The sequence below is a fragment of the Trachymyrmex cornetzi genome, unplaced genomic scaffold (genome assembly GCF_001594075.2).
Source record: "Trachymyrmex cornetzi isolate Tcor2-1 unplaced genomic scaffold, Tcor1.1 scaffold156, whole genome shotgun sequence".
NCBI lineage: Eukaryota > Metazoa > Arthropoda > Insecta > Hymenoptera > Formicidae > Trachymyrmex > Trachymyrmex cornetzi.
Genome location: NW_017296157.1, coordinates 4,711,699 through 4,730,217, shown reverse-complemented (window position 1 = coordinate 4,730,217; position 18,519 = coordinate 4,711,699). Strand labels below are relative to the sequence as shown.

Here is an 18,519-nt window from a genome sequence, read left to right as displayed (position 1 = left end):
TTTAAAGTGCCATAGTACATATCTCAAAATTTTTTTCATGCGAAAACATCGTGTTGTTGAATTCGCATAGCCCGAATTTTGAGTAAATTAAAATAGATAAAAATAGCGTTTTTAGCCATTTTCAACATTTTTTACAGCAAAACGAAATCCTGTTTCTAAATAAAGTTTACAGTATCTAAAAATACAATTCAAGAGCTTTGAAATGAAATTTAGTTTGATTATATATATACGATTTATTTTCATTAAATTATGGCTACTCGAATTTTAAACTTTCTGGTATAACACAGTTTAACAAAACCATTTTTCTTTTTTTGAAGTGCCATATCCTGAAGATTTTTCTGCACCGAACACGATGCCGTCAGAATTTGCGTAATACAGGATTTTTAGATTAGGATGAAATGAGTAAAAAGTTATCTCCCATTTTTCTATTATATTCCAATTTAGTACAAATCCCGACGATATCGTGTTCAACGCAAAAAAATCTTCGAGCTATATATTATAACACTTCGCAGAGAGTTTGAATGTTGAACAGGGTTACATAGAATGCTCAAGCATGTGATAAATAATACTGCAAAAAGTTTTAACATTCCAGCTGGAGCGTCCTACATAATTATTTTGATGATCCAACAAAATTATTTTCAAATCTATATTTAACTAAATATTTTAATATTCTAGCAAAATCGTTCTTTTTCTATGTATTTATTAAAACCGCGAGTAAAAATTGGAATCCGCGAAAGTCGTTCGAAATAAACGTGAAAATAATTAAAATGACAAAGTCGTATACACGCACGAATGTTAATAAAAAAAAAATCGTTAAATGGATGCTGGACATGTGTTCGCAAATCACGGTGATCGCCGCAAACACGATAACGCATTGTCGCCGTGGAATTCTCAATCGACAAAAGGATGGCATTCTCATACAGGTCCACAATGCTTTTCTCGCCGACTCATCGGCTCGCAACGAAAAGCGATCGATCCATCCAGGAATTCACGAAGAGATTCGCGAGCACCGCTTGGCATTTATCTCGAGAGTTAGTCCGACGAGATGGTGCAATAAGCACGTCTGCGCGGGCCCGTCCAAAATGCCAAACGAGCCCTTGCCCTCCTCCCTGTCTTTCTCTCTCTTTCTCCTGCTTTGACATTTGAAAAAGATCTGCCCGGACGACGCCCGCGGGTGATTACGGGCGTCGTGCGGCATTGCGTCGAGAGAGGCGGCGGCGGCGGCGGCGGCGGCGGCGCCGCCGCTTTCGAGAGACGATTGTGTGTCACGATATTGTAATATTTCGATCTATCGGTCTATCATTAGTTGGCGCGTGAGGCGATCAGCATCCGATCCGCAAATGAAACTGTGTTCACGATCGTTTCACTTTTGACCGCAAATCCACGACGGCGCCGACAATGATGATGATAGATCGGTGCTGTGCAGCACGATGGTGTTTCGTTCGCGTACAATAATATTGCAAGAAAATGCAAAACGACAGCAAGGAGCGACGAACGAATATTTATTCGCTTCATTTCTCAGCGTTATGTAAAAATCTTAGGTCATCATAGAAAGCTGCCGCGCGGTGCAGGCAAATTTTCGCGATCTGCCGATCGATATAAACAAATATTACGTAAAACACTCGGACGTTAGTGATAACGTTAATAGTATCGTTCACGCGACTTTCCAGCAATTACGCTCGGGAATGCCTCATTTTCTACCCGGCGTTCATACTTGGCCGACGATATACGTACCCGGATTTGCGACGTATATGAGCTGTTCTACCGGAAGTATGGAAAAATATAGCTAGATAAAGATCTGAAAACGATTTCGTTGGCTTATCAAAATAGTTATGTAGGGTGTTGAAGCTGGCTGCTCTCTAGAATGTCTTTATCACACTTTGAGTTTTCTATACAATTATTTTCAACAAAATTATTTTTAGATCGATAGTTATAATACCTATATTTTTAGATACTTGAGAAAATTGTTCTTTCTATCCAAAACGCGCGAAGGTTGAGCTTATCATATATACTTCAGTTTTCTACATAATTATTTTAATAGATCAATAAAATTTTCAAGTCTGTATACGAAAAGAATGGTCTTGCTGAAGTACTAAAGAAATTTAGCTAGATGTAGGTAAGAAAATAATTTTATTCGATTAACAAATAATTATGTGGAACGTTTAAGCTGAAATTTTTAGATATTTCAGCAAAATCATTCTTTTCATGTATCTGTCTAAATTTTTAAACGCTTCAGCAAAATCTTTCTTTCTATGTGAAACGCATGAACGCTCGAGTGTTTATCGTGCTTAATTGCCGATATAATTATTTTAATGGTCTAACAAAATTATTTGCCAATCTGAATCAACCTAAATTTTTAGATATTTCAGCAAAATCGTTCTTTTTGAATAAAATACGCGAAAGTTTGACGTTGCAAACTGATCGATTACAAATTCGTGAATAACTTAAATTGCTAGAATCGTTGCAACATTTCATCGCTACAATAAAAGAATTTCAACGGGCGATTTGAAGATTCGCTTCCCTATCGGAGGAACGACTCACTGCGGTTTAAAGCCGATAAACTAAAAAACGATTAAGGATTGTTAATTGAATCCATGATGCGCAAGAAATATAAGTACTATCGTCATTTCTCCGATGGTATCTCAACGGCGACGCAGTTTCTGCAATCCAGACATTTCGATCGTACTTTTGACATGCTTCAAACATATTACTTTGACTTTATTTTAATTTACTTTGATTTTATGTGCCGAAATGCTAAGCGATCGAAGGAAGTCGTTATTCTTTCGACCTTGACAAACTTACATAATTTCTCATCACTTTCTCATCTTGGCGTAAATTTTTCTGAAATGCCAGCGATGACATCCTCGTTTAGGCAAAAAAATGTTAGAGATATTCTCATTTCATTCAAAAATACTGAAAAAAAACCGGAGCTTCAGTTCTCAACATTACAATTTGTTTTAATAATAATAATGCATAATGATATATATAATAATGTATAACAATAATATAATAACGTTTGTTTTAATAATAATACTAAAAACTTTATTATGTGTGTGTGTGAAATGTAGGTAGATATAAAAGGAAATACATGAAAAGAGATCTGATTTAATCTGCACTACAAAACACTAAAAATATTAGCAATAATTAGCAATATAATAAAGCTATTTATAAAGCTAAATTTAAAGACTAAACTACCTAAAATAAAAATATAAATGTAATAAAACATAATATTAATATAAAAAAGTCTACTTAGTGATGTAATATATAGTTAAATAATTTAAATAGGAAATAAAATAAATAAAATAATTAGCAATGTATGAAATGATCAAAATAATAGTGAAGAAAAACTGAAATTTGAATATAAAGTTAATTGTGTTTGTTTTAAAATTATTCTGATTCGCCGATTTTATTAACATTACAGCGTTTCAAAAGATTTATGCATGGATACATTCCCTACTATTATAAAGAAATATTCTATATAATGATTGGTCATACGATCCTTTTATCATTATTATACCACTCACCATAAATTTCCATGTCGCTGAACTTAATTTATGTACTTTCAATTAATAGCCATAGAGATAAAATCTACGAGAATAGCGAAACGTTATACCGCATTGCACGGGAATTTTTTGCGGGAACGCATAAAATAATGAAACAGTATTAGAGCCAAGAGATGCAGACACGTCTCTTTAAGTTCCTAGGTCGAGGTTATATGCTTGGAACCTACCCCACCGATGAATTACTGTACCTTGTACTTTCATACCGCTGGGAAATTATTGACCAATTACTCTTTCCTTCCTACGTAAGATCGTGCGATTAATGATCGTCACAGATCAAAATATCTTCAAGGAGACTTATCTAAATTTACATAGCTTTGTAGGCTTAAATCTGCATCCAGCATGATAGAAAAACTCATCGCTGTTGTAAGTTTTGCACCTCATGATATGTTCAATTATTTTTGAAACTCACTTCATTTGAACATTATTATATTAATCATGAAGTTACGTTGCTTTCAAGGTGAAAAGTACATTCGTGTTGAATGTCAAAGACTGCTGATTATCGAGTCAACAATTGTTCAGTACTTGCATGGAAGGATGCGATAGCGTTTGCTCCATTCAGATCCGTAACCGTCGTGGCGGTATATCATGCTCGGGGTGTCTCAGAAAACAAGGTGTCTCGACGGTTTCATACGTACCTGGATCAGCGGAGGTACGATTTGCACGGGTGGCAATACTCAAAGATGAGAAAGAGGGGACTGGCGGGGGGCGCCCCCCAGCCAGTCCGTGAGCGGTACCTACACCTTCAAGGTCCGTGTCCTTGAAGGCGTCACTCGTCCTCGCCCGACTCGTGTGCCGTTAGATGAAGAGCATCGCCGTTAGGCGTCTCGCGGCTGAGTTCTAGCCTGGGTCTTCTTCATCCTAGAATTGAAGTCCTGTTTAAGCATTTGATCCCTTATCGCGCCCTACCTCGTCCCGGAAGTGGTGAACGGGTACGTTGCTACGTCGCTACCCTACCCCGATCGGTTTCCTTTTATCTCTTCCTGAACAGTAGCGTTTCGAACGTCAGTTGAACGGGAGTGATTGAGGGGTAAGGAGGTGGGTGATACCCTGGAAGCAGCTCGTGGCAAGACGACGACGACGACGACGACGACGACGTGGTCGAGAAGAGGAAGTTGTATTCCCTGCCGAGGAGCATGAGGTCCTCGTTGGTGCTGCTCCTGGTAGCAGCTTTCGTCCTTGCCGGTGAGTAACAGATTTCTCTACTTAGCTCTCTCGTTGTCGCTGATATCGTTCTACGTCAACCGGTATATGCGGCTATCATATTTCCGCATCGATCTCAGACATTAATAGAGACGGACCATATATGTATTGCCAGTTAGAGCAAGGAGAATGTTGAAGTTACAGAAGGACTACGAACACGTTGATTCATTTAACTTAATTTGCAATTATTTTTCCAGCTACTCACTTTTACATTAAAAAACGCCAAAAAAATACCGCGGAAGTAACTAAAATATTTGTAGTCTCCCCTTTTCGTTAATCTAAACTCATAAATAGTTTCGTTTATATGTTCTAAGTAAATAGTTCTGTTTATATCTTCGATGTATTCTCCCGGCGGAACAATATATGAAAGTTCTCCAAACGTTACTAATCGCAACTTATGTAGGAAACGATTCTTACAATGATTTGAAAATCTCGTGATCTGGATCAAATTTGTCTGTTAAATACAGTAATTATGTTCTTACAAATAGCCATTTTACATTTAGCCTTCGTTTTCTTTATACATCGCATGAGAATTGCACATAAGAATCGTAATCTGACTTTACCGGAAATGATTCGCGATATCGTAGGTGATATTGAACGTGCGTTCTTCAAAGCGCTGATAAGAATCTTGAATAATTAAAATCATATTAATTAAATTATGAAAGACATGTGCTTATACATATCTTTTAAGGAGAGATCATGAATAAATATCTAAAAAATGCTGATTAATTGCAAAGATTAATATGTGAAGAATAATTTAATGAGAAATATATCTCAAGTATCGCACAGGTGGACACGTGAGATCGTGCAGAGCCATTCAAGATGGCGAAAGTGCCGTTGCAATCTGGCGCTTGACATTTTCTTAGTCTATTTTTGTACTTTCCACCCTGAGGTTTCATAGTTGACTCTTCATTTTTTTTTAAATCGGAGACAAGCAATGCTTGTGGTGATAAAAGGGATAATTTAATATAATCGAGTCGATCATCGGTTGCATAAGAGATTAGAGCGTGAAAGCTTCTCGGTCCAGTCGGTCCCGGATGGGTGACGTCACTGCCGTGCCCCAAGCCTCTGAAAATGGTGCGGGTGGGGGCAACTTTCCCTGTTTGTCGCTCAGCCGCAAAGTCGTTTCACGAGCCCGGGGGACTCACCAACGGGATCAAGCGCGTTCTGACAGATCATTTCTTCAGATCTCAAAGAAATTCTGAATAATGTCCCTAAAAAAAGCTTGACGATTTAAATTTGATTTAAATATCAATTCGTAATATTCTCAAGTTCGCAAGCTTGTTGGACAAGTTTTATCCCATTTTTCTATATATTTTTTATATACAGAAGAATTATATATATAGATATTTTAACGAATTACATCTTATAAAAAAATGATGTAGAAATATTAATATAAATAATTTATAAATAGTTTATAAATAGTAATATTGTTGTAATAATTATAATAAGCGGAAATGCTAGAAGTACATGCTACAATTTATTTTAATGACATGCGTTCTTAAATCTAAAGTATTATTAAATTGTACAAATAATTAATCGCAGATAATACAAAATGCTTATCAAACTGTTTCGTTTTCTTTCAGAGGGCTCGATCCGAGTTAAACGGCAAGAAGAGAAGAAAGAAGAGAGCTTCGAGAACGAGATTTGTAAGGACAAGGATGCGGGGGAGTGGTTCAGATTGGTCGCGGGCGAGGGTGACAATTGCCGTGACGTTATTCAGTGCACGAGTTCCGGTCTGCAGGCAATAAGATGCCCGGCTGGTTTGTACTTCGACATCGATAAGCAGACCTGCGACTGGAAGGATTCCGTCAACAACTGCAAGCTGAAGAACAAAGAGAGGAAGGCCAAACCCATGATTTACACTGAGGAACCGCTCTGTCAAGACGGCTTGCTCGCGTGCGGTGACGGAGCCTGTATCGAGAGAGGTCTCTTCTGTAACGGAGAAAAAGACTGCACTGACGGCTCTGATGAAAACATTTGCGGTAAGTCGACGTTAAAGAAAATTAGTAGTCTTTATCGTAATTTAATTGCGAAAAAATATTTAAAAAAAACATTTAAATTTAGAATGGTTGCAATCTTTTTGACGTTCCAGACATGGACAATGATCCCAATAGAGCTCCACCATGCGATCCTTCTGTGTGTACCTTGCCCGATTGCTTCTGCTCGGAGGATGGTACCACGATACCCGGTGATCTCCCGTCTAAGGATGTTCCCCAGATGGTCACAATTACTTTCGACGACGCCATTAACAACAACAACATTGGCCTCTATAAAGAAATTTTCAACGGCAAGCGCAAGAATCCAAACGGCTGCGACATCAAGGCAACCTTCTTCGTATCGCATAAGTACACCAACTATTCCGCGGTCCAGGAAATGCACAGGAAAGGCCACGAAATCGCCGTCCATTCAATCTCGTAAGAATTGACTCCTTCTAATAACACTGTCATTTCTCTCATTTACATGCCATTTAGAAAACTCCGTCCCGATTTGACTTTCTTCGCGAAGTTACCACGGAGAGACCCGTTCGTATGCAAGGAGAGCAGGTTCATGAATTCGTAAATTGGAGGACAGGTTCACGAGTACGCCTGTTCCCACGATAAGTCATGTCATGTCATGTCGCTCATGACCATAGTCATAATTGTTAAAAATCAGAACATGGTCACTACATATTGCTTACATGACAACTTTGGGGCAAGGCACAATGATGACGAGCGCTTCTGGTCGGACGCTACCGTCGACGAGTGGGCCAAGGAGATGGCCGGCATGAGGATCATCGCCGAGAAGTTCGCAAATCTGACGGATAACAGCGTGGTCGGCGTTAGGGCGCCGTATCTGCGGGTGGGCGGTAACAATCAGTTCACCATGATGGAGGAGCAAGCCTTCCTGTACGATTCTACCATCACTTCGGCCTTGAACAACCCTCCGCTGTGGCCATACACTATGTACTTCAGAATGCCGCATCGTTGTCACGGAAATCTTCAACACTGTCCCACTAGGTGAATATCAATTCTAACCGTAAAGAGATCTTGAGTGCATTCACAATGATAGTTGTCCTAAATACGGTGAATAATTGTTTGCAGATCGCACGCCGTGTGGGAGATGGTGATGAATGAGCTGGATCGGCGTGAGGATCCACAGAACGACGAGTATCTGCCCGGCTGTGCTATGGTGGACTCGTGCAGTAACATCTTAACCGGCGATCAATTCTATAACTTCCTCAATCACAACTTCGATCGTCACTACGAGCAGAATCGTGCCCCTCTCGGTCTCTACTTCCACGCCGCCTGGCTGAAGAACAATCCCGAGTTCTTGGACGCCTTCTTATATTGGATCGACGAAATTCTGCAGAGCCACAATGATGTGTACTTTGTGACGATGACTCAGGTGATCCAATGGATTCAGAATCCGCGCACCATCACCGAGTCGAAGAACTTTGAGCCGTGGCGGGAGAAGTGTACGGTGGAGGGACCACCGGCGTGCTGGGTGCCCCACACCTGTAAACTGACCTCGAAAGAGGTGCCCGGCGAGACCATCAACCTTCAGACTTGTGTCCGCTGTCCCAACAATTATCCTTGGGTGAATGACCCGACTGGTGACGGCTTCTTCTAAACTGCCGAGCGCGATTCTCCTTCTCGTCTAAGTCAAATTTCTCCTCTTTCTCCTTAGTTCTGCCAATCCTTTCCTCCCTGTACCTCAACCTGACGTCGGTCGAAAGGCATGTCGCGAGTCTTCGCGGTCCAACGCCAAGTATTCTCGAGACTTTCGAGAGCGACGGCGATTACGACGACGAGGCACATGGAGGAGACGAGGAGAAAGATCATCATTAGTCCGTTAGACTTCGATGACCGCCCTTAGTTGCCAATATTTTTCGCTGTTTTTATCGTTGAGAACGACGTATCTGTGATGATTAGTTCTGTTCAGTTGAAATAATATGGAGTCTAATGGACTGAAGATGAATGGAGTAAAATGAAACTTTTTACCCGCTTCGTGTTCACAGATGTCCCTTTAGCAATGACGTTTAGCTTCGTTTTCAGGTTACACCCGAAATTAGCGCTCTACATAAAAGGAAAAACGCTATATTTTTTTGCGCGTGCCTCGTTATTAGCTGGTAATTAAAGCTAACGTTCATTATGCGTCAGCAATTTGTGATAGACTCCCGAAGGCGACATCCTCGAAGTCCACGAGGCGGCAATGACGGCCACGTTGACCGATCATAAAAACGACAATAACGATGACGATGACGAGAGCTGCGCGCATTTCCACTCGAAACTGGCAGAAGCAAAAGCAAAATATCGCGCCCCACCCGATCCCAGAGGAGATCCATGAGGAGAAATCGCGGATCCTTCGATGGCGGTGGTTTGGCGATCCACGAGTGGGATTTCATATGTAATATAACCCCCCTCGCTCTATCGCATTTCCGATATCCCAATGAAAGCAACGATCGATATCGATCTATCGGTAAACACGTGCTTTCTTCCCGTCCAACCTCCTCTCCCGTCCTCAGAAATAATCCTCGAAGATCGCCAATTGTTCCCCGATTTGAGGTATGCCCTTATTTTTTTTAAGGGTTTGCTGATATAAATATATATATATATATATAAAAATTAAATATTGCGTATGTATATTTGTAAAACTAAGTGATACTACCAACGTAGCATTCTCGACGAACCTTTGAATAAAAGATTCTGAGAAATCACACATGAACAGGTCTGTTTTCATTATTTCTTTTCTCCCTGACTCATTTGCGACGTGTTAACCATTACGATCGTTCGGTAATGGGTTAGAAAGTGGGGCACGCTTAGGCCTCACAAACTTGACCGTCATTCCGGTGGAGGAAAGGGAGGAATTTATTTCTAAGATATGAGAAAACGTGCACGCGGAAATTCATCCGTTCATTATTTTTCTCATTACTTCGTTAATACAGATCCGCGCTGCGGCAAGCTTTTAAAGCTCGCTCGTTCCGAGTTAATTGGAATTAATGTGCTTCGTTAAAATTATGCGATACGGGATACGTTGCGGGAAAAACATCTGTTACCGTGTGCGAACGTCGAAGAGAAATTTTATTTATGAATTGCAAAAATACTTCCCTCGTAAGGACGCGTCCTACACATTTTTTTGTCGGTCGATTGTGATCCGGCGAAGGATCGTTATAAGTTTTATAGCTGGTGTAATCGGGAGACGGGTACATCATTGCGAGATACGAGAGTTTATTCCAATTTATGCGCCATGACGGAGAGGCTCATTCCAGTTTCGTAATTGCTCTGAAAATCTTGCTTGCGTGTCTCGACTGTGGCGGCCTTGATCTGAATTCGATTTACTGTGCGACGGACATCGATGACGCGACGAATTAAGGACGACCTGATCCTGCTACGATCTTCGAGAAAACTGAAAGCGAAAGTCTAAGAAAGCTTTCGAGGATGAACCCAATTATTGAGAAACCATCAATTTACCAATTTACCTAAATATTATTTAAATCACCTAATTTAATGTATTCTAAACTATATCATTTAATTCTTATGAGGATGTATCAAGTGTATAATTTCTGCAAAAAGTGATTGGAATTGGAAATTTATACTTTCCGTATAAAAATAAACGTTATATAGTAAATAAAATAGTTTAATAAGGTCAATATATATATATATATATATATATATATATATTCAGCAACACAATTTTAATGAAAATTTCTTTAATAAAAGGTTTAGACAAAATTTTTTAAATTTTATCTTAATTGTTTTTTAAAAACATGTCTACTTCTCATTGAAATAATTTTTAATCTTGGTTGTAAAATGTCACGAAACTTTTTGTATTACTTTCGACAGCAACATACAAAAATCTGCATTTTTCATAACTTTTTAATTTAAAAAACGTATTCTAGTTAAAAAATATTCTTATATAAACGTTACATATTTCGTATCTGAGAAAAATAACTTATTGAAAGTTAATAAGAAACTTGCTTAGTATTAAAATTTCTTACTTGCTTCAAATTGTTCAGTATAAGATTTTTTACTTGCTCTTCAAATTTATCGAATGGTTTATGAAATGGAAATTTAAACATGGAATTGTTTATGAGATGTTTATGACTGTGAAATATCAAGAAACGATATTTTTAATGACAACACTCAAACATTTCTATTATAGTTTTCTAAGTGTCTGTAAAATGAAACAGAGAATTAACCAGGTTTGTTATTTCCAAACCAAATGTAACCATCAACAAAACTCTTATAAACAATATAATCGTCAACAAAACTCTTAAACAGATATATTTTCATAAACATTATAAACATAATCTTACTAAAAATTTAGAGCATATATCCTGACTCTCTTACTCGCCAGGATATGTTGCAGATATTATTCTTATACATCTTTATTATTCATGATTAAAACTTGCTGATTAATTACAGCAAAGTAGATGAGAGTTTGGAGTTTTTTTGTCAGCAATTAGGTGCGGCAAATAATTACACATCCCCATTTGGGATGTGTAATTATTTATAACAACGCTGCACGCGAACTTCCACGCAAAACTCGAATTAAATGGTATAAAAGTGAAGAGCGTGTCGCACGCATTATAATGGCTTGAAGCATGAAGCACAATTACAAGCTGTTGTCTTCATATTTTATTTTATTAATATTTACTAAGTGTAAGTTAATTAAGGCAGATTAACGACATTATGTTGTTGTTATATAACAGCAAGACATTGAGCGTACACGTTTGTGTTAATTATACGTTATATCGATTTGCATGCTGCCAACCCATCATTATTCTCTACCTACAGATCGACGAATCGGGGAAAAAGAAAGGACAAACGCGGGAATAGGAAAAAAATAATAGTAACCTCGCGTGAAATACCAACCGGCCGCCGACGGTTGCATTCCGATACAGCCTCTCTTTCGTCTTCGTTTAGAGTCGTTTCGAGACAAGCTTAATCAACATCGAGAGGATTCCGCCGCTGATGGAAGTTTTATTCCGCAAGCAACAGGTACCTCAATCGCTATCGAGCGATCGTAAATGAGAGATTGTACACGAGGTCATGTACATATATTGTACTAACTTAGTTTCATGTTATTATACACGAAAGATTAGGGAGCAAAGTTAATGTCTTAATAACTAAATGCGCCCAGTGATTGAAGAATCAACAACATATTTGTCAATAACAGCAAAAATGGCAATCTAAAAAGAAGTTAAACATTTTGTATCAGAACAAGCAATAAAAATATATAATTTTAATTGAAAATTATAGCAAAAAAATTATTCCTTTCAAATTTTGCAGGATAGTTATATTTTTACTTATCTTCTTACCATCTTGAATAAAACATAATCTTATACAGCACAGAAATTTGCAGCAACATGTAATGTTACATTATTATTGGAATGTTGCATTGTTGCTGCAATATTTCTATAATGATCTTTGCTGTATGGGATGTTTACGTTTGCAAACTTTTAAAAATATTGTACTGTATTTTTATCTAAATATGTATTGTATTTTTTGATTGTGATAAATGAAAACTGAATTTATAAAACTTATTTTATTAGAAATTTAATTAGATACAATTAATGGTGTAATACACCAATCATGTAAGTGTTCTTTTTTAAACTTACATGATAGTATTTTTCGATTATCGACAAAACAAAGTTTTATATTGATATTAATTGAATTTGTAATATACAACTAATTAATAATCAATAATAATATAGAATTGATCGTATCTTCTTATTAGTTCAATCATTAGGATATTTATTTTATACTAAATGTTCATATATGCTTCTGCAGTATGTATTGTGGTAACCATAAACATAGCCGCATTATTCATTTTCACATTATTCAAATGCCTACTCGCATAATCGACATGCATCACTTCTACTTGCGGTAAAGCCTTTGTTAGATAATTTTTCTGCGGCACGCAAATGGGAGGTTCACCTACGATCAAATTCCATTTACCCGCATAAGGCATGTTAATAGATTTCATAACAACAAAGACGATATCTTTCAAGATAGTACACTGAGAGAAAAGTGTTTAATATTAGTGAAACTGACTAAAATTGCAGGTAAAAAATTATATATTAAAAAAAATATATGTATATACCTATAGTTAGCAACAAAAATGATAAACTATATATTATTTTTATCTAGAAGTATAAACATAATATTTATTACTATCATAGCATAGTAATGGATTACTTAATCTATAATTCAACCAGGCAATTATAGTCATAAATAATAAACGCTTTTCTCTCACAATCAGTATATGGTATGTCTTGTAGGATTTATCTATTAGTCTTTTTATCTATTACAGATATCAGGAATCGGCGGAAACAATTCCTAGAAAACATTATATATGTACTTATATCTGAAGATTATTATAAATATCAAAATAACCAAAAAAAGAGTTTTAAAGGATTCCACGTTACATTAATCTTGATTAAATAAATATTACCATTTAATTCGAACCAACTGTCTATTTTGATCGCAGCCAAAAATTTTTTTTCTACGTAAATTAACCATCTCGCTAATTGCTCCGAATATACTACAATTTAATGGACTGATTCACGAGGATAATTTATTGAACGAATCTCGGGAAGGTGGCATCGATCCCTTGCACATCGAATAGGACGAATTTTCTCCTCTTCTCTCATGGAATGCAATGTTTCTCGGCGTCGTTCAGAACACGCGCAAACGGCGCTAAACAGCAACCTGAAAATCTCGCATAAGCGAAAGTAGAGAAAGCTGCGTGTCTCGCGGAACCATGGCAAGGCCGTTGCTGTTTAAAGACGAAACACGCCTAACGGCGCCATCCAGATGCCACAATCACGTGCGCTGCTTCCAGATGCGCCACCGAGTATTAATCGCGTTCGCGCACCGGATCGATTATCTTCACCGGATACGATAAAACTTTCATGAGCTCGAGCGTGGACTGTTATTAAGTCCCAAGTTTATCGCACCAGTATTAGTTTTGAAGCGATATTGTTGTTTCGGTATATATGACATACTTATCTGCTGATGATTACGTAAAAATGTTCGATTACTCCAAAATGTTAAATACTTTTTATGCAACATTACATGACTCAACTGGATGTATCGGCCTAATTTCAATGCATGTGAAAATAAATTATGTCACATGTTTCAATGCAGCTAAAAATTTGTTGTGAATATTTTCACATCTTCAGGATTAAGCTCCAAATTATAGATACCCCCTAGTATGTATGGAACAATTTGAACAACTTGAAACGGTCTATGTGTCAATAAATGTAGCCATGCAATTGCGAAGTTCACTCTATGCAAAGTCGCGTACGTTGCATTATTAATAATAATTCGCTCCGGCGGAGAGAACAAAGGTAGGAGATGTAATTTCGGAAGCTGGAGGCAGCGCACACTACCTGGCGCACTTCCGGTGTGCTAGCTGTTACAGAATAGAGCTAAAACAAAGCGGACCGGGCCGTTAAGCCGCATGCAAGTGCAAGAATCCCGATAATGGAATATTTAATAACTTCGGCTCTTCGGTTGGCGGATCGACGCGGAGCCTGGCTCGCCTCGATACCGAGCCGAAGAAACGGTGTGGCTCCGGTGAAATTGACTCCTACTAGGTCAGTGGGTGACAGAAGGCGAGTGACGCGATCAGATATTCGCAGATATTCGTCTAACTTGTTTACCGCGGCTTGTTTTCAGTCAGAGACGCATGCAGATAAACATCGTACCGGCCTATCTCCATGCTGTTGATTGAAATTCTCCTTGCCCGACGATATCGGAGGCAGGACCTGGAGATTTTCTCGCAATGCTCAATTTCACCGGCCGACAATATCGCGACGGATGAATTAAAAATAACATCCGCTTAACGAAAACAACAGATATTTTTGCTATATGTATGAGCTTTGCGAGATGAATTGGATAACTTTGTGAAGTGTATATATTAGAGAGAGAATAAACTCCATAATTACATTTTTACTTTTATTGTTATTATTATCAATGTTATTAATATTATATACAGAAAATACACATATAATCGTTTTTTTCGAAAAAGATTAAATAACCAAATTTTGATTAGAACAACACAATTTTTTAATGAAACAGTAAGAAAATGTTTGTTATTCAACATAATTTTTGTTCTAATCAAAATTTGGTTAGAATAATCAAATTTTGATTAGAATAACATAATTTCTAAGTGGAAAAGGTATGAAAGTTTTTTTTGTGAGTCATATATCAACAAAATAAATAATTATACATACATTTTTCTTAGTGTATTAGTTAAGGAAATTTCTGAGCGAATACCAATTAGAGTTAAATTATAGTACGTATAACTAGCTTCTTTTTACCCTTATAATTTTTTTTTTATTAGTACAAGATTAATATTTTAAACGAAAAATTATATAAGTGTATAAGAAGAAATTAACGGTGATATACGAATAGAATGTAATATAACTTTAAAAAATCCATATATTGTTATATAAAAAAATCCGACGAATATATTTTGTTGTATAAAAAATAATTAATTTCGATAGAACGGATAAAGTATAGATTGCCATTATTGTTGCAAAAATATAACGAAGAATATATTTATCCTAATAAAAAAAAAAGTTTCCTTCGAGCCGGATTTGAACCAGCGACCTATGGATTTCTTTTGAAGGGAGCTCTAAACCTCTACAGTCCACCGCTCTACCAACTGAGCTATCGAAGGCTTGTGCTGAAGGTTACTTAAATAAATCAGATATTTTCAAAAGACGTTATATATATCTTTTGAAACAAAATATTTACATATTACACTATATATACTGAAATAAATGACAACATAATACAAAAGAAATTATTATCCGTCGAATTTACTAGCAACTTACAGAACTTATAAGAAAATAATCAATTACAAAATTCTCCGCTCTATGAAGCTATTGAAGATATAGAAGGTACATGTATTTACCTATAAAAGAAAGAATGATAATCTGTTAAGCTCTCATCAACATTACGTAGGATATTAAATATTTTTAAAAGAAAGTTCTTGGAAGGAAGGTAGCAAAAAACTCCCTCAAGTCGGATTTAAATCATTTATGGATTGCTATATTTAAATATGAGCAACTGCAGTCTTCTACTCTACTAATTAAGCTGTTGAAGAATGTATAAACATATATACAGGGTGTCTTTAAAGCTAAATTTTATAAATATATTGTACCCACTGTAAATATTTAAAAACATTTTAAAAGCACTTTCAAGTAGATTTGTATGATTTTTTTTTAAGTTTATAAATAGAATATACACTGTGTTAAAGTTTGATTTATTTTTAAAATATTCTGTCATATCTCACTTCTATAAATAAAAATGTGACATCATACAGAAAAATATCATGAAAGAAAAGTGTTTGTGACTGTAATTGTATGGCAAAATTACGGCTTCAATGTAATTATTACTGCTATATAATGTAATAATAATTATATTCATAGTTCTATACATAAAAAATATACAATTGGCATCAAAAACAATTGCAAATTATAATTATATTTTCGATACCAATCATATACGTTTTTGACATAGAACTATAAATATATAGGTATAATTACTAATATTATAGAAATAATAACTGAAAATGGAGCTTTTAACTGTAATTATTTTATTAGGTAATTATAATTATAAATACAAGGATCAAACGTTTTTTTTCTCGTTATCAATGTAGCTATATCTGGAATGGGATAAAAAATTAATATATTTCGCAAAAAATTTTTATGCTTCAATTTAATTGTAATCTTTGAAAACTATATTTAAAAAAATATTTCACCACTCCATCAATGAAGCTATTAAAAATACTTATTTTATTTAGGCGAAATAATTTCCGTGACAAAAATTCTGCGTTACCTAAAAATAATTAAAGTGAAAACAAAGATAGAGATAAAAAAGCAAGATATATTTCTAAAAAAAACTATTTTCTTCAAACAAACAATGCAATTGGATTAAATTTAACGGCTAATTTCTATTTGTTATTAGACTTTTAAAATTTGCAACAAATAATAAAAAAATTCCTTCGAGCCGGATTTGAACCAGCGACCTATGGATGTCTTCTTTTACATAAACAATAAGCAACTACAGTCCACCGCTCTACCAACTGAGCTATCGAAGGCTTGCAGCCCATTTCTTCAGAAGTGCCCAATTATTTAAAAGAATATTTTATAGGAGCTAAAAGAATTCCTTCGAGCCGGATTTGAACCAGCGACCTATGGATGTCTCTTCTTGAATAATTAAACAACTACAGTCCACCGCTCTACCAACTGAGCTATCGAAGGCTTGTGCTATTAATTTCTTCAGAATGCTTAATTATTTAAAAGAATATTATATAGGAGCTAAAAGATTTCCTTCGAGCCGGATTTGAACCAGCGACCTATGGATGTCTCATTTTACATTCAATAACTACAGTCCACCGCTCTACCAACTGAGCTATCGAAGGTTGTTGTTAATTGCGTTTAACATATCATCGTAATTGATAAAAATGACCAGCCAGCCCAAATGATCGGCGTGGACCTGTGTACAAATCGGCGATAAAAAAGCGATTTATAAAACGGCGACGTAAATTTATGACATTATAATACTAGCGACAAACGTTTTTCGCTCGGTTTGGCATATTCCGGTGCATTGCTGCGATATTAATGTAATGCTGTCGACGTAAGACAAGTAGAGAGCGTAATAATAAACCGTATCCCGCTACTGGCGTTACACGAGCGTTCCGCATGAACGAGCGAAATTCTCTTCCCACTCCGATTCCGTCGAATCGCCGGGACCGATTATTCGGGCCAAATAACAGGTATAATTGTGTGAAGCCGCCGTCTGCGTAACGAGGGACAAATTGCCAGGTAGAAACCCTCGCAGCATGAGACCAATTCAATCTGGTGGAAAATCCCGCGGCGGTAAGATCCGCCCATGGCAAGGGAAAATCTAATCTCGGTGGAAAGTGATTATGCAGATTTCGAGGTAAAGGCAAGCCGACTGGCGTTTTCACCCGCGATATAGAACCTGCTGTTCGAAAATACCGAACAAGTTTAGCTGCCATGCGACCTCGTTAACCCACTCCCTTTCAACTTTTTTTCGATGCTCAGTTGCACTTTATCGTGTTCAACTGACTTAATTATCTACTTTATTTATTATATTAATAAAATCCTAGCGAAATGAAAGATGAAGCATAAAACCTAGACCTCGTTTCGCGCTAGGATTTGTCGCTGAATCGGTACATTGCGCATTGAGAGAAAAGTGTTTGGTATTTATGAGTTTATGTGATTGCACGTTAAGATAATTGTAGTTAAGAACTTATTTAACATAATTTAATATAATTTTATAATTGTCTTTGGGAAAAATCATATATTCTTTTTAGTATATGACACTATAAGTATAATTATACATATATATTAATATTATAGCAGTAACATAAAAATGAAGTTCCTATGAGGAAAGAACGGTTTTACTGGAGAGTATCTAAAAATTATTTAGCTAGATAGATTTGAAAATAATTATTAGATATTGAATTTTTTATGCAGAGTTTTTTGCAGACATGCACAAAATATACAAATTTGCACAATATGCACAAATAAATATGTATTTTTAGAATACTTTTTTATTGAAACAAATTTCTATTTTTATGTCACTTTCCAATCTGCTTTCTAAAAAAATACGAAATTGCATAAGAATCCAATATCTAATAATTATATTGAACTATTATAATAATTATGATATATAATACATATTGAGGATGCTTAAGCATGATGTTAATGTTGCAAAAAAACATTTTC

General features: G+C 36.2%; 1 protein-coding gene and 4 non-coding genes across 6 annotated transcripts; 1 reads left to right on the top strand and 4 right to left on the bottom strand.

Annotated features, from left to right (window-relative positions):
- Positions 1–4,290: 4,290 nt before the first annotated feature.
- Positions 4,291–9,194, top strand: serp (chitin deacetylase-like protein serp). 2 transcript variants are annotated; one of them, XM_018503368.1, is made up of 5 exons: positions 4,291–4,745; positions 6,350–6,748; positions 6,859–7,180; positions 7,457–7,762; positions 7,847–9,194. In XM_018503368.1, the coding sequence occupies exons 1-5, from the start codon at positions 4,697–4,699 to the stop codon at positions 8,373–8,375; spliced, it is 1,605 nt and encodes a 534-aa protein (XP_018358870.1). In that variant the 5' UTR covers positions 4,291–4,696; the 3' UTR covers positions 8,376–9,194. The 2 variants fall into 2 exon arrangements, with proteins under 2 accessions (XP_018358870.1, XP_018358871.1); XM_018503369.1 differs by having other exon boundaries at positions 7,463–7,762; positions 7,847–8,375.
- Positions 9,195–15,339: 6,145 nt separating this feature from the next.
- TRNAY-GUA (transfer RNA tyrosine (anticodon GUA)) lies at positions 15,340–15,437 on the bottom strand. The gene is made up of 2 exons: positions 15,401–15,437; positions 15,340–15,375 (listed from the first exon to the last, which is right to left on the bottom strand). It is a non-coding gene; the product is annotated as a tRNA-Tyr (tRNA).
- A 1,325-nt stretch (positions 15,438–16,762) lies between these two features.
- TRNAY-GUA (transfer RNA tyrosine (anticodon GUA)) lies at positions 16,763–16,862 on the bottom strand. The gene is made up of 2 exons: positions 16,826–16,862; positions 16,763–16,798 (listed from the first exon to the last, which is right to left on the bottom strand). It is a non-coding gene; the product is annotated as a tRNA-Tyr (tRNA).
- Positions 16,863–16,928: 66 nt separating this feature from the next.
- TRNAY-GUA (transfer RNA tyrosine (anticodon GUA)) lies at positions 16,929–17,025 on the bottom strand. The gene is made up of 2 exons: positions 16,989–17,025; positions 16,929–16,964 (listed from the first exon to the last, which is right to left on the bottom strand). It is a non-coding gene; the product is annotated as a tRNA-Tyr (tRNA).
- Positions 17,026–17,092: 67 nt separating this feature from the next.
- On the bottom strand, positions 17,093–17,186 carry TRNAY-GUA (transfer RNA tyrosine (anticodon GUA)). The gene is made up of 2 exons: positions 17,150–17,186; positions 17,093–17,128 (listed from the first exon to the last, which is right to left on the bottom strand). It is a non-coding gene; the product is annotated as a tRNA-Tyr (tRNA).
- Between the last annotated feature and the right edge of the window lie 1,333 nt (positions 17,187–18,519).

Coding starts and splice junctions, on each gene's coding strand:
- serp (XM_018503368.1), top strand. CDS start 4,697: ATGAGGTCCTCGTTGGTGCTGCTCCTGGTAGCAGCTTTCGTCCTTGCC. Junction 6,749..6,858: donor CTCTGATGAAAACATTTGCG/GTAAGTCGACGT, acceptor TTGACGTTCCAG/ACATGGACAATGATCCCAAT. Junction 7,181..7,456: donor ATCGCCGTCCATTCAATCTC/GTAAGAATTGAC, acceptor TGACAACTTTGG/GGCAAGGCACAATGATGACG.